The following is a 15735-nucleotide window of genomic DNA, read 5'->3' as shown; positions in this document are numbered from 1 at the left end:
AATGGAGAACAAAGATCGTTGTTTTGGAGAAGCACTGTAGACGAATTGTCAAAGTGAACACAAATACATATTTATAAAGAATTTTCTAGAGTAAGGTTTTTTGTTATGCTAAGTTTGCGCTTTATCAATTGTATTCATGGTTTGATTAATTGATCTTTGACTGAAAATTTAATTTATTCATGGTTGATTAATTGGGTTGTCTATCTACTATTTTTATATTTTTTTTATGATTATATCTACTACAAAAATACTTATTCAATTTTTTTTAAAAATATAATAAAACTACTAAGTCAAAGTTGTTAGATAAAAATAATTTTGTATGTGTCATCATAAATAAAAGGTATCAGGTAAAGAATTATAATAAATATAGATATTTTTTATACAAATTGTATAAATATAAAATTATTTCACACTGCAATGCCATCGCAATAACCACTATAACCCCCCAATCATAGCGATTGCAACTATAACGCGTATGCAACCATAACTACAATTTAAAATTATGAATAGAAGTCATTGTCCTTTGTTGTGGAAGGCTTAATTTCAACCGATTACTTCGGGCAAACTTTTGAGAGGATTTTTAATCCCATTCTTTTTAGACAGTGAGTCTTTATAAAGGGTAAAGGCAATCAAATTTTTGTCCAAAACGTTTTGCACTATTTAGTGAAGGGATACATGACTTTACCATCAAAGCTAGTGATAGCTAAACCCAACACTACACAAATGTTGGACATCATGACATATGAAAATTGAAAATTGTTGGTGGTTTTATTCCAAAATCACATGGAAGAATAAATAAGAGGAATTTCATATTCAAGCAAATGAATTGTTTTCCTCCCTATCTAGACAATTTCTCATAGTGTTGCTTGGTTTATTTGAATCATCAACCAATGAAGCTTCTGAGTGGAACAATGTTTGATAAATTTTGGTGTTACACTCGTTGATACACAATATTCAATAGATCACACGACGTAACATTTAAAAATATTTCATTAAGCTAGAGACTATAGCTCGCTTTTGCGAGCTTACATGATTTGGAAACAATTTTTGAAGGATTGGAATATGCAAGATTTTGCCTGACGAAGACTACCTCTCGCCAAAGAAATCTAATTATTTGTAAAAGAAGGTTTTCCCCACTAGATGTTTCACCGGGCGACCATTACACCTCTCTAGGCGAGCTAACACCAATTCTGAAGACTGTTGGCCACTGCAAGATTTTTCTTTGCGACATGTATATTTCGTCAGGAGAAAATTCCAATATTTCAAAATCAAGTTCCAGATTCGCAAATTTTTGCCTTGTGACATGCGTCCTTCCCCATACAAAGATGTTATAACTTCTGTAGTATTTAACCGAAATATGAAGACAAAGTTAGGGTTCTAACATTTTGGAAGTTGAAAAGACATATTGAGGCAACAACAAAGCATAAAATTGAAGGTTCCAACCTAAGAGATTAGGGTTCCATATCTTCGTTCATGGTCTTTTATGTGTAATATTTCCATCTATTCTATTTCTATTTGTTAAGGATGAGTAGCTAAATTTTCCATTGTTGTTGATAAGTTAAACAAGATGAAACTCATATGTGTTTACGCTTCGTATTTTGAAGCGGGAGTGGACTTTAGAAATGCTTGCATTGAAAAATTCATTATATTGTAATTTAGGGACAAAAGTAAGTCTTGAAACCAATTGAGATATTTGTAGATGTAATAGATCAATAAGAGAATTCTTGTACATTGAAGTTTAATTGTGATCTTAAATCCAATAAGGAATTATGTCTCTAAAGAATTAGGGGAATAATAGTAAAGAGAATCGATAATAATTCGATAAAGAAATTCAGTGATGAAAATCAAATTTTGAACTATTGTTGGATTCACATTGAAGGTCAATCTCTGACATTTTTTTCATTATCAATTTCAAAACTTACTTTTGTTAGTTTGGAAAATACTAAATGGAATTTTTTTTCTTCAATTAAGTACTCAAAACTTATTTCAATAGTATAATAGTATAATGTTATCCTTATGTTTGACACTAAATACTACTGTTTTACTATTAGTAGCAATAATTCAATACAGTTGTCAAAATCAATGTCCTCCCAACATTACACAATATTGGATATCATGCCAAATGAAAATTGAAACATTTTGGTGGTTTTTTACAATAATAAGTGGAAACAAAAATAAGAAGCATTTCATATTTAATAATGCAATAATTGAATGAAATAAAAAATGCCAATGATTTTCCATTACCCTAAGGCATTATGAGAGAAGGAACGCGAGTGGAGTGTTTTTCTCTCTCAAAAACAAAAGTGTGCGTAATAAGAAGATCGAGCTTTTGAAAACAAGTTTTAAATTTTAGGAAGGGGGACCAAGGAATGCGGGATCAAAATGTATGATAGTTTCTCACTAAATGCAATTTTTTGAGTCTTTCGAGTCAATATTTAAATTATTTCGGTTAGTTTAACGTTGAATTAAGAGCTATGAATAAATTGTTGTTTTGAAGTTTTTGAATAAATTAGCTAGGTGTTTATGTTTTCAATTTATTTCATTGGTTTAATTAAGCAAAATATTAGTTTGAGTCAGATACTTGATATGATCCTTTTTGTCATGAATCAATTTAAGGATCGTTCTAGGTTGAAAACTTACATATTAAAGCCAAAAACCACGTTTTGCTAGAGAACGTGATAGCCGAAACTATAAAACTTAGAATTAGATGTTTTCAAAATGAGGTGAAAGACTATGTAAAACTCGAGATATGAACACATATTAGTGATCACAAAAATTGGTAAGATTTGCGTATTAGGGTTTGATGTAAAACAAATTGGAAATAGTAAATCAGCATCTTTCAAGAACTCTAGAGAGTAAAGTCTCACCAAATAAAAATACGATCAAACTCCCCATTTGCATCAGCTAGGGGTTTGCTTTTTATAGTGGCACCACCTTACAAGTTCTCTAAATTTGGCTCAACTCAAGATTTTACAATTAGACCCAAGTATTCTTACTAATTCAGTCTACTAGTTTAATTAAGACTAATATTAAAATTTGATCAGATAGATGCAACCTACATTCCTTAACTTCAATTTGAATTAACTAATTTACTATTTTGAGCTCCAATTCTTCATGAGTTGAGCTTACTTCAAATAAAATGGCTATTAAGTTATTTAGAGCCTAATTTGCCTTCTTTGACATGCTATTGTAATTGGAGTTCTAAGACCTTGAATATTCTCTATGCATCATTGGTTATGTTTTTTATGTTCTCAATATTAAGAAGAATGGATGTCCTCAATGTTAAGAAGAATGGAATATTGAGGACATAAAAAACATGAAGAACAATGTTAACGCTACCACCGTGATCAAATGGAAATTGTGAAAAACAACCAAATGTGCCAAGTAAGTGAATCATAACTCCACTTTTTGCATTAAAAAATCCAACATATTCATTTTCAATGTAAGGTGTCTTCAATATATAGATTAAATTATACCTCTTGAAATTAACATTAGGTACCAATTTACCTTCCTCAGATTGGAAGTGGTGACAGACAAGAAGTTACTTAGTATTTTCAAATGCTTCAAAGCAATTTGAGCCTCGTGGACATTCATTTCATCATAATTAAATGAAGATTCTTTTTGAAAGAAGACAAGTCTGTCAAACAAATTAGATGTATCGTATGGAAGTTTAATGGATTTGCCAAAAATAAAAAGAGTAAGGAATGGTGTAGTAGTACAACTATCAACGAATTCACTTGGAAACTTTTATCCTTTATAGAAAATTTCAAAATACTATCTTTATTTTTTACACAAGAGTAAGTATTCAAGTTAGCAAACAAATGTTTCTTAAGAATCCCAACACATTGTTCAAAAAAAATTTCATGAACCAAATTTACTTTAGAAAGCATAAAAACACATTTATCAAGAAAATCATTCAAGTCTTGTCTCATAATTCTCAAATTAAGTTTAGAAGAATAATATGTATTAAAACTTGATGCATCATGATTTCAGCTTTCCTTTCTCTTGGGGATTCGCCCTATATGCTGGCCTGTTGGGGAATGAAACACCTGGAATAAGATCAATATGATGTTTTATACCTCTTATAGGGGGTAGGCTATGAGGAACCTCTTTAGGGATTACATCTTATTAAAGTGAAAATTTAGCATAACAAAAAACCCTACCCTAGTAAATTATGTATAAATATATATTTGTGTTCACTTTGATAATTCGTCTGCGACGCTTCTCCAAAACAACAATCTTTATTCCCTTTTTTTCTTCCATTGTTATCTTGTTTTCACATAATTATATCTATTTATATTTTTAATTATATAAAACATGTGCTCACATATCAATTCTTATAATTGAATTGATTATATGTCTCGTAGCCACATCTATACTTTGATACTCATTACACTAAAACAATTACTATTTACATGGAAATATAAGGTAATTCCTCTTGTATTGTCAATTACTATCTCTAAAAAGTTTGCCCTAAGTAATCGGTTGAAACTAAGCCTTCCACAACAAAAGACAATGACTTCAATTCAAAATTTTAAATTGCGGTTATGGTTACAAATGTGGTTATAGTTGCGATCGTTATGACTGGGGTTATAGTGGTTGTGGCAATGGTATTGCAGTCATTGTAGCGTTAAATAATTTTATATTTACACAAATTGTATAAAAAATCAATATATTTATTACAATTCTTTACCTTATACCTTTTCTGCGTATGATGACGCATACAAAATAATTTTTATCTAATAACTTTGACTTAGTAGTTTTATTATATTTAAAAAAAAAAATTGAATAAGTATTTTTGTAGTAGATATAATTATAAAAAAAAAGTATTACAAAAATAGTAGATAGACAACCCAATTAATCAGCCATGAATAAGTTCAATTAAATATAAATTATTATCTAAAATATTATATAACATTTTATAACGCTTATAAACAAAGCGCTCGAATAGATCCTGTAATTATGTGAAAGTGTTATATTTTACAGCGCTTATAAACAAAGCGCTGTAAACATAATGTGAGAGCGCTATATTTTACAGCGCTCTAAAAAGTGCTGTAAATATTATGTGAGAGCACTATATTTTACGGCGCTTATATCCAAAGTACTCTAAAAGCATTGTAAACATTATGTGAAACTGCTATATGACCCTACAACGGCCCTTTTATCAAAAACGTTGTAAACATTATGACTCTATACGACCCTACAAATGTGTTTCTGCAAAAGCGTTTATCAGAAAAGCGTTGTTGTATCATCCGTTAATTTTAAAATACTATACAACAACACTTTTAATTAAAAAAGGCTGTAAAATGCTATTTTTGGCGTAGTGAATTATAGTGGTCGTTGCGATGGCATTGCAACGTGAAATAATTTTATATTTATACAATTTTTTATAAAAAAATCTATAATTATTATAATTATTTACCTTACACCTTTTATGTATGATGATACATACAAAATTATTTTTATCTAATAACTTTGACTTAGTAGTATTATTATATTTTTAAAAAATTGAATAAGTATTTTTGTAGTAGATATAATCATAAAAAAAGTATTATAAAAATAGTAGATAGACAACCCAATTAATCAGCCATGAATAAGTTCAATTAAATATAACTTATCATCTAAAATATTATATAATATTTTATTATATAATTGTGCAAACAGATTTAAAAAACGAACATATTTTATATGATTTATCAAATAACAATTTATCTGATTTATCAGGTAATAATTTATATGTTTTATCAAAATTATGTCATCTACTATCAGGTGATATTTTATATGATTTATCAAGTAACAATTTATCAGTTTTAGTGACAACAACAAATTAATAAATACAACACCTGAGACAACAATCACTCAGTAGAAATTGGCGCACAATAGAGGAGGGTTCAACGAGAATAGGACGCATAGTAGAGGAGGGTTCACACAGTAGAGGAAGGTTTGTAGGGTTATGGAGAAAACATATTAAATATATTTTTATTTTTTTTAAAGGGAATGATTTTTATCAAATACGCACCATTTTATAGCGCTTATAAACAAAGCACTCTAAAAGATCCTATAATTATGTGAAAGAGCTATATTTTACAGCACTTATATACATAGCCCTCTAAAAGCGCTGTAAACATAATGTGGAAGCGCTATATTTTACAGCGCTGTAAACATTATGTGAGAGCACTATATTTTACAGCGCTTATATCCAAAGTGCTCTAAAAGCGCTGTAAACATTATGTGAAACCGCTATATGACCCTACAACGGCGCTTTCAGCAAAAGCGTTGTAAACATTATGACCCTACAACAGCGTTTCTGCAAAATCGTTTGTCAGAAAAGCGTTGTTGTATCCTCCGGTAATTTTAAAATACTATACAACAACGCTTTTAATTTAAAAGCGTTGTAAAATACTATTTTTAGCGTAGTGAATTATAGTGGTCGTTGCGATGGCATTGTAGCGTAAAATAATTTTATATTTATACAATTTGTATTAAAAAAATCTATAATTATTATAACTCTTTACCTTACACCTTTTTTGATGACACATACAAAATTATTTTTGTCTAATAACTTTGACTTAGTAGTATTATTATATTAAAAAAAAAATGAATAAGTATTTTTGTAGTAGATATAATCATAAAAAAAAAAAGTATTATAAAAATAGTAGATAGACAACCCAATTAATCAGTCATGAATAAGTTAAATTTTCGGTCAAAGATCAATTAAATATAACTTATTATCTAAAATATTATATAATATTTTATTACAATTATTAAAGTGAAAATTTAGCATAACAAAAAACCCTACCCTAGTAAATTCTTTATAAATATGTATTTGTGTTCACTTTGACAATTCGTCTGCGGCGCTTTTCCAAAACAACAATCTTTGTTCCCTCTTTTTCTTCCATTGTTATCTTATTTTCGCAGAACTATATCTATTTATATTTTTAATTATATAAAATATGTGCTCACATATCAATTCTTATAATTGAATTGATTATTTGTCTCGTAGCCACATCTATACTTTGATACTCATTATACTAAAACAATTACTATTTACATGGAAATATAAGGTAATTCCTCTTGTGTTGTCATTTATTGCATATATATTGTAGTAGGTATAATATTTTTTCCTATTTAATTTTGAGTTGGTTGTTTCCACCAGATCCACGAGCGAAGCAATGTTCAGTTTATCAACTGTCATTTCAAGTTTCGTATGACAATATTTGACACAATTCTTGACGACTGTGATTTCTTTGATTAAAAAACAGGTAATTTGATATACATAAATCTCCTCTATTTTTATCAATGTAAATAATTTGAATTATTGCTTTTATTTGGATACTTTAATTTCAAGCTATTATTTATTTGAAATTTTTCTATTTTTTCTTAATGACATGATTTAGTGATCTGCAAATGATGTTGTATATATCTTTCCATACTATATATATAATTTTACTATGTATATAATTCATACTTTAAGTAGTAATTTTCGCATAAAGGGGTGAATTATAAGCACTACTACTTTATTTGATTTATAATCACTATCTTTATTTTTGGTTAGATTTATAACTAGTGTATTATGTAATGCAAATTCAATCCTTTTGATAATTTAGTATAAATTTTTGTTTAGTTATAAATTATTGAACACAATATTTGATATAAATATTTTTTATAGGGATGGTTCTGACCAAACCACTACACTATTCCTTTAGAGAAATTTGAAATAAATATTACTTTTTCGTATGATTAAAAATGTAACTTTATTTATTTTTTCAAATCTCGATACTAAAAGCATAGGTATAAGTTTTTTCAATCTCGTTTCTATGAGTTGTTTGTTTTGATTCAATCTTTTATTTAATTATTTTTACGGTAATTAATTCAATTTTTTTTATAAATAATCACTTTCTTCAGTGGAAAAAAAAAGAGATAAAATACTTTCAATTGTAATATGCTATTTTTTTTTGTCTTACTCACTTTTTTTTTTTTAATATGGTGTGGATTATTGGATTTTGATAGGTTTTCATTGTTGAACTTGATTTTTACCAAGGATTTTGTTATTGACCAAATTTCTTTATATATAATAGGTAGTATGGATTTGACTAACAGTGGGTCTCATAGAATTCCATCAAAGCATAAGGTTTGTTCTCTAGAGATGATGATGAATTATGGAGCATACTTCAACAATTTAGTTAAAGTGTTCCTCTAAAGCATTTTGTGTCATCTATGTCAAAGTGAACAACCAAAAATTACTTTGTTTCATGATTTACATACCATTGGAACCACAAAAAGCTGTGCAAGATTCTTCTTAGTGCTTTAATGTATCCATCATGAATTATTATGAACACATCAAAATTCACCATGGGTATATTGAAGATGTTAGTGCATAACGTAGTTAGATCTAAGATAAAGAGAAGAGTCACAACTTTCTAGGCTCCTTTATATGTATACCATTGCCACTATAGTAAGGCTCATAAAAGTTCTTACCAAAATCTCATAGTGAATGCGTGGCCATTCTATTATTTGCTAGTTAAAAATTATTCTTCTTAATGTCTAAATGTATTCGACATGAAGTTTTATGTAATATTATACACTATAAAAAAGTTGAACTTAGTGCTTACGGGAATCAGACCAACTCCTTACCAACTGAATAAACATTCACCATAAAAAAGTTATAAAAATAAAAAATAAAAATAAAAATAAAAATAAATAAATAAATAAATAAACTCGCATTATAATCTGAATCTTAATTTTTATATTAACATTTTCTCGATTTTAATCTTAATATTAATTTTTATCTTTATCACTATAATAAATAAATTGCTTTCAGCATCTTTTCATATGATCCATCTTTAAAAATATATTATAATTTCGTATACGAATGAAAAAAGATATTATAAAGTTTGAAAGATATATATACATATCATTAGTAGCTAAGACGATAAAAGTTTATAAAGATGTTATATTTGAAATGATAAGTAGTTAATTAGTTAGTTACGAAAATAAATATCTGAAATTGTTAAATTATATAAAAACAAAGTTTTTGAAGCACATGAGCCTAGAAAGGAGGAGATATTGAGGAAGTTAAGTCAAAAATAGGAAGGAAAGCAATGTTGCGATACTTGGCGGGAGAGATATAACAACTAACAACTAACAACTAACTATTAACAATGCCGCCTTTTTGTTTCCTTTTGTGAGATTTGAAGCCTCGTATCGCTATTATGGTTAAGAAAATATCAGAACTAGAACTATCTAGATCCCTATATTTAGCTCTTCTATATATATATATATGTATATATATATAACACCTTCTCCCTTTCAAATCCAACAACAACTCCTTCATTCGTTATAATCTTTCCTTATTATTTCATCTTCAATTCAAACAGCCACAATGGTGGTGGGAATGCCAATTACCATGCAAGCAGGAAGCTCCGGTTACCTCGAGATGCATCCTGATCGCAAAATTTCCATGTTCCAAAACCCTTACATTCTTGGAACCACATTTGCCGCCGGAATTGGTGGTCTTCTATTTGGCTACGATACAGGTATGTAACTGGGTCTCAAAGTAAGTTTAAAATTTGGACTACTAGTACACTGAGATTCAATTCATATATAATTAATGCAGGTGTGATATCTGGTGCACTTTTGTATATAAAAGAGGATTTTGAGATGGTGAGGATTAGTAGCTTTATTCAAGAGTTAATTGTTGGGATGGCGTTGTTGGGGGCAATATTCGGTGCTGCCATGGGGGGTGTGATTAACGATGCTTGGGGGCGTAAAACAGCAACTATTATTGCAGACATAAACTTCATAGTTGGATCACTTATAATGGCAGCAGCCCCAAATCCATATGTAATAATAGCGGGTCGGTTACTTGTTGGTTTGGGTGTGGGTATGGCATCTGTTACTGCACCTGTTTATATAGCTGAAGCATCTCCAACTGAAATTAGAGGTGGATTAGTTAGTGCTAATACACTTATGGTTACTGGTGGACAGTTTCTTTCTTTTGTTGTCAATTATGGTTTGACAAGAGTTCCTGGGACATGGCGATGGATGCTTGCTCTTGCTGGTACCCCTGCTGTTGTTCAACTTCTTCTCATGTCTTTTCTCCCTGAATCCCCTAGATGGCTTTACATGAAGAATAGGAAAGAAGAAGCCACTCTTGTACTTTCTAAGATATACTCATCGCCTAGATTGGAAGACGAGATCCAAATTTTGGAAGATAACTTGGAGAAAGAAAGCAAGAGACAAGTGAAAGTTCAATACACTGATGTTTTCAAGTTTAAAGAAATCAGACTGGCATTCATTTGTGGTGCTGGACTTCAAGCATTTCAACAGTTTGCTGGTATCAGCATTGTGATGTATTACAGTCCTACAATCATTCAGATGGCTGGATTCAAATCCAATCAAGCGGCTCTCTTTCTTTCACTTTTTGTCTCTGGTATGAATGCTGCAGGAACGGTTCTTGGTATTTACCTTGTCGATCATTTGGGGAGGAAAAAGCTTGCTCTTGCTAGTTTATCAGGTGTCGTTGGAGCATTGACACTTCTGTCTGCAGCATGTTATATTATTGGACAGGGTAACACAAATCACTTGTTTGGTTGGCTTGCTGTTTTCGGATTGGCCTTGTATATTGCTTAAAAAAAAGGGGTTTAATTTTCTTCATAATTAAATATCAATTTCATCATAAAAATACAAATAAATATTATGTTAAAGATTAATTAGATGTGACATCTTTTTAATCTTTGAGTTGTTAGGATACAAGTGGTACAACTTGATAGTTCTAAAACTCTCTTTATTTAACTTATTTATTTTATTTTATTTATTTTTATTTTATTTATTCATTCATTCTTCTTTGATATCTTTACATAAGTTTCTTTAGTTTATTTATTTGTTTGTTTATGAGTGAGAGGTGGAGAGTGATTCATGCTCCAAGGCTTTGATATTTTTCTATTAAGTCTTGGAAATTTGTATTTAGTACAAAAATAAATAAATTTATGTACACTCTGAATATGTATGTTCGCAGATTGACACTGACTACTCCAAAACTTCATTTAAAATGAACTTATTCATGTTTTAGGAAATGCATCACGACTTCACCGATTATTACTTGAAAATTTCACCAAAATCTTGAGGTAACGACTTTTTAATTAACAATTTACCTCAAGATACCAACAATCTATCAATATACTATACTAGATATTAACTCCCATTTCCCATCTTATCTATAAAATATAAAAACTCTCATGTGCTCCAATTAGAGATGATATCGGATTTCTATTGTCACGACCCAAAAATTGTACGTTGTGATCGTCGCACAAGCTATACTCCTAACCTGACAAACCAATCAACAACTTAACAATTAGACAATTAAATAGTTCTAAATAAAATTATGTTTCAAATTGTTAACTCAGTATCCTCTGTATCTTCAACGTTTCCAACTTCATAAAATTATGTTTCAAACTGTTAACTCAGTCACAACATGAAGGGGTATGTCAAAAAGACTTAGTGAGGAGACAACAACCACCACCAAGTAGAAGGGAAACACAAAAATGCACGAATAATTATTTTACAATCTTGTGGGAATTATGTTAAACAATGCTATCTAAAATATAGATAATTCTCAAATAAAATATACACATAATAAAATTATTAAATTTATAATTTAGCCGCTTAAGAAGAAATATCTACAATGAAGTTCATACAGAAGTGAAATCAAAATGAGCAACGTCAAAAATATCATAAAAAATTAAACAAGTAAAAACATAATTTTTTTGGAACCAATAGGCAACTACATCTCATTATTAGCCCTCTCCTCCTAAGGATGATCTTTATCTTAAGGGCGGCTCCATCTAACTCATAACGTCTCTTCTCAATCTCCAAATGCATTATAGCACATCAATTAGGGAGTTTACATCTCGTTGATAGCCCTCACCTCCTAAGGATGAAATCTTTCGTATGAGCGACTTCATCTAACGGTTAACTCTTCCCAATCAATTTTGCGAGAGTGCCGAAAATTGTCGAAGATCAAGGGGGAATAAGATGTCCATGTTGTTTATGTCGATGTAGATGGTTTAAAAGTGAAGATGAAATAAGAGTGCATTTATATGCAAATGGATTTATGCCTAACTACTAGATTTGGACTAATCATGGGGAAGAGTCTCCGGCGGCGCCTAATACTAGTACATGTGTGGAGAATAACATAGGTCCTTCAAGTAGTACTAACATGTTAGGTATATATTATTATATCTATCAACACTTTGGGGTGATGAATGATATGATTTCGGATGTTGTTGGGGTTAATTTGTCATTCAATGAAGATCAATATGACGATAGCGATGGACTTCCGAATGAAGAAGCTCAAAGATTTTATGGTCTTTTGAAAGAGACAAATAAACCGTTGTTTGAAGGAGCTCCAAACTCAAAGTTATCAATGTGTATTAGACTATTAGGTCTAAAGTCTCAATTTCATGTTCCTGATTTAGCTTTGGATTTGCTGACTAAAATGATGCTAGACGCAACACCTGTTAGAGATGGTTTGCCGCAAAGTTATTACGATGCTAAACGGTTAGTGTCAAAGTTAGGATTAGGTGTCAAGAGGATTGATTGGTCTGTTAAAGGTTGCATGTTGTATTATGACAATGAATTTGGTATGAATGATGCTAACTTAGTTGAATGTAAGTTTTGTCAACAACCAAGGTATCACCAAAGGAATAACTCTAGGGTAAGTAGGGGAAAATCAATTCCAAGGAAAGCAATGTTTTACCTACCTATTGTATCAAGATTGCAGAGAATGTTTGCACCAATGCAAACTGCAGAAAAGATGACGTGGCATTATGAGAATAGAAGAAATTCAAGCGAGTTGCGACATCCGTCTGATGGTCAGGCATGGAAACACTTTGATCAAATGCATCCTGATTTTGCGTCAGATCCACGCAATGTAAGACTTGGATTATCCTCAGATGGATTTACGCCGTACATACAAGCATCGTCTACTCCTTATTCTTGTTGGCCGGTTATTGTTACTCCTTACAATCTTCCTCCTAATATGTGTATGTCTAAACCTTATATGTTCTTAGCTGCTGTGATACCAGGTCCTTCTAATCCTACAACTGGTATTGATATTTTTTTACAACCTTTGATTGACGATTTGAAGAGGTTGTGGAATGGTGTCTTGACATATGATATTGCTCGGAGAGAAAATTTTATGATGAGAGCTGCATTGATGTGGACCATTAATGATTTCCCCGCTTATGGGATGTTGTCAGGATGGGGCACCCATGGTAAATTAGCTTGTCCTATTTGTATGGAAGATACAAAAGCATTTACTTTAAAATTTGGCGGGAAAGCATCGTGGTTTGACTCGCATCGTAGGTTTTTACCTGCTGATCATGCATTTAGAAGGAACAAAGCTGCATTTATGAAGGGCTATGCAGAAAGTCTAGGACCCCCGCTTAAGTTGACATCAGAACAAGTTTGGAATAAAGTAAAAGATATGCCAAAGGTACATGTTGTTAATGGTGTGGCCTGTAAACCACAAGGTTATGGACAATGGCACAATTGGACAAAAAGATGTATTTTTTGGGATCTACCGTATTGGAAAGATAATCTTTTGAGACATAATCTCGATGTAATGCATATTGAGAAAAATTTCTTTGACAACATATTTAATACTGTGATGAATGTGAAAGGAAAAACAAAAGATAATGACAAAGCCAGAAAAGACATAGGTATATATTGCAGACGACCAGATTTGTTGTTGGTGGAACAAAACGGCAAGACCCTAAAACCTCGTGCGAATTACACTTTATCTACTGATGAAGCCAAATCTGTTTATCGTTGGATCAAAGAGCTGAAGACGCCTGACGGTTATTGTTCTAATTTGGCAAGATGTGCTGATGTGGAAAATGGGAGGATGCATGGGATGAAAAGTCATGATTGTCATATATTTTTAGAGTGTTGATGTACGAAATAGCTGTTGGAGAGGCCATGCTTTTTTTACTAAAACATTATTTTTAGAATGAAAATAATACTTCTTTGAAAACAGCTTTTTGACTTTTGATGTTTTAGCATTGAAAGCATTTTTGTCCTTTCTTTGACATTTCTTCATTGATCTTGGATGGTACATTATCTGTCTTGAGTCTTGAGTGTAGCTAGAGGAGGTTGGAGAAGTTTTGAAGTGAATTGCAGACTGAAACAGAGAGGATGCAAGGCTGCTGTTGATGTGCAGAAAACGGAGAATGATTAACGTTCTTGGTTTTATCAGTTTGAACGTTCTTGAGCTTCAATAATCATTCTGGAGTTCCCGTTTTGAATGTTCTGTATTTCCTTTGTTCTTGTCTTGTCATATACCCAGTTTGATCAAGTTTTCTTTGACATTTGAATTTTGGAGTTCTTAAGCCGTCATGACTTTTGTCCATGTTTGAACTCTTTGATCTTTGCGATCAAATATCCTTTTTGAGTCTGGATTATTTGTACTTGTTCCTTGCGATGTACTTGTTAGATATGAATGATTTCCAGAGCAGATTCTTTGTTAACGATGTAGATAAACTTTGAACAACATGCTGTGATAGATAATTTTAGGTCTAAAGTCTCAATTTCATGTTCCTGATTTAGCTTTGGATTTGATGACTAAAATGATGCTAGACGCAACACCTGTTAGAGATGGTTTGCCGCAAAGTTATTATGATGCGAAACGGTTAGTGTCAAAGTTAGGATTAGGTGTCAAGAGGATTGATTGTTGTGTTAAAGGTTGCATGTTGTATTATGACAATGAATTTGGTATGAATGATGCTAACTTAGTTGAATGTAAGTTTTGTCAACAACCAAGGTTTCACCAAAGGAATAACTCTAGGGTAAGTAGGGGAAAATCAATTCCAAGGAAAGCAATATTTTACCTATCTATTGTATCAAGATTGCAGAGAATGTTTGCATAAGTACAAACTACAAGAAAGATGACGAGGCATTATGAGAATAGAAGAAATTCAGGTGACTTGCGACTTCTATCTAATGGTCAGACATGGAAACACTTTGATCAAATGCATCCTGATTTTGCGTCAGATCCACGCAATGTAAGACTTGGATTATCCTCAGATGGATTTACGCCTTACATACAAGCATCGTCTACTCCTTATTCTTGTTGGTTGATTATTGTTACTTCTTACAATCTTCCTCCTGATATGTGTATGTCTAAACCTTATATGTTCTTAGCTGCTGTGATACCAGGTCCTTCTAATCCTACAACTGATATTGATATTTTTTTGCAACCTTTGATTGACGATTTGAAGAGGTTGTGGAGTGGTGTCTTGACATATGATATTGCTCAGAGAGAAAATTTTATGATGAGAGTTGCATTGATGTGGACCATTAATGATTTCCCTGCTTATGGGATGTTGTCAGGATGGGGCACCCATGGTAAATTAGTTTGTCCTATTTGTATGGAAGATACAAAAGCATTTACTTTAAAATTTGGCGGGAAGGCATCGTGGTTTGACTTGCATCGTAGGTTTTTACCTGCTAATCACGCATTTAGAAGGAACAAAACTGCATTTATGAAGGGCTATGCAGAAAGTCTACGACCCCCGCTTAAATTGTTGTTGGTGGAACAAAACGGAAAGATCCTAAAACCTCGTGCGAGTTACACTTTATCTACTGATGAAGCCAAATCTGTTTATCGTTGGATCAAAGAGTTGAAGACGCCTGACGATTATTGTTCTAATTTGGCAAGATGTGCTGATGTGGAAA

The 15735-nt window shown here is 31.4% G+C and overlaps 1 protein-coding gene across 1 annotated transcript; it reads left to right on the top strand.

Moving 5' to 3' along the window:
* The first annotated feature begins 9334 nt into the window (after window positions 1–9334).
* On the top strand, window positions 9335–10632 carry LOC101503012 (inositol transporter 1-like). The gene is made up of 2 exons (XM_004509500.3): window positions 9335–9536; window positions 9617–10632. Exons 1-2 carry the CDS (start codon window positions 9383–9385, stop codon window positions 10630–10632), a joined length of 1170 nt encoding a protein of 389 aa, XP_004509557.2. The 5' UTR covers window positions 9335–9382.
* Window positions 10633–15735: the final 5103 nt, after the last annotated feature.

This window comes from Cicer arietinum, chromosome 7 (genome assembly GCF_000331145.2).
Source record: "Cicer arietinum cultivar CDC Frontier isolate Library 1 chromosome 7, Cicar.CDCFrontier_v2.0, whole genome shotgun sequence".
NCBI lineage: Eukaryota > Viridiplantae > Streptophyta > Magnoliopsida > Fabales > Fabaceae > Cicer > Cicer arietinum.
The sequence above is the reverse complement of the archived record's forward strand: the minus strand, read 5'-3'. Positions and strand labels throughout refer to the sequence as shown.

Excerpts from the sequence above, each read along its gene's own strand:
- LOC101503012 (XM_004509500.3), top strand. The coding sequence starts at position 9,383 with ATGGTGGTGGGAATGCCAATTACCATGCAAGCAGGAAGCTCCGGTTAC. Across the intron at positions 9,537-9,616 it reads TCTATTTGGCTACGATACAG|GTGTGATATCTGGTGCACTT; the intron begins GTATGTAACTGG and ends TAATTAATGCAG.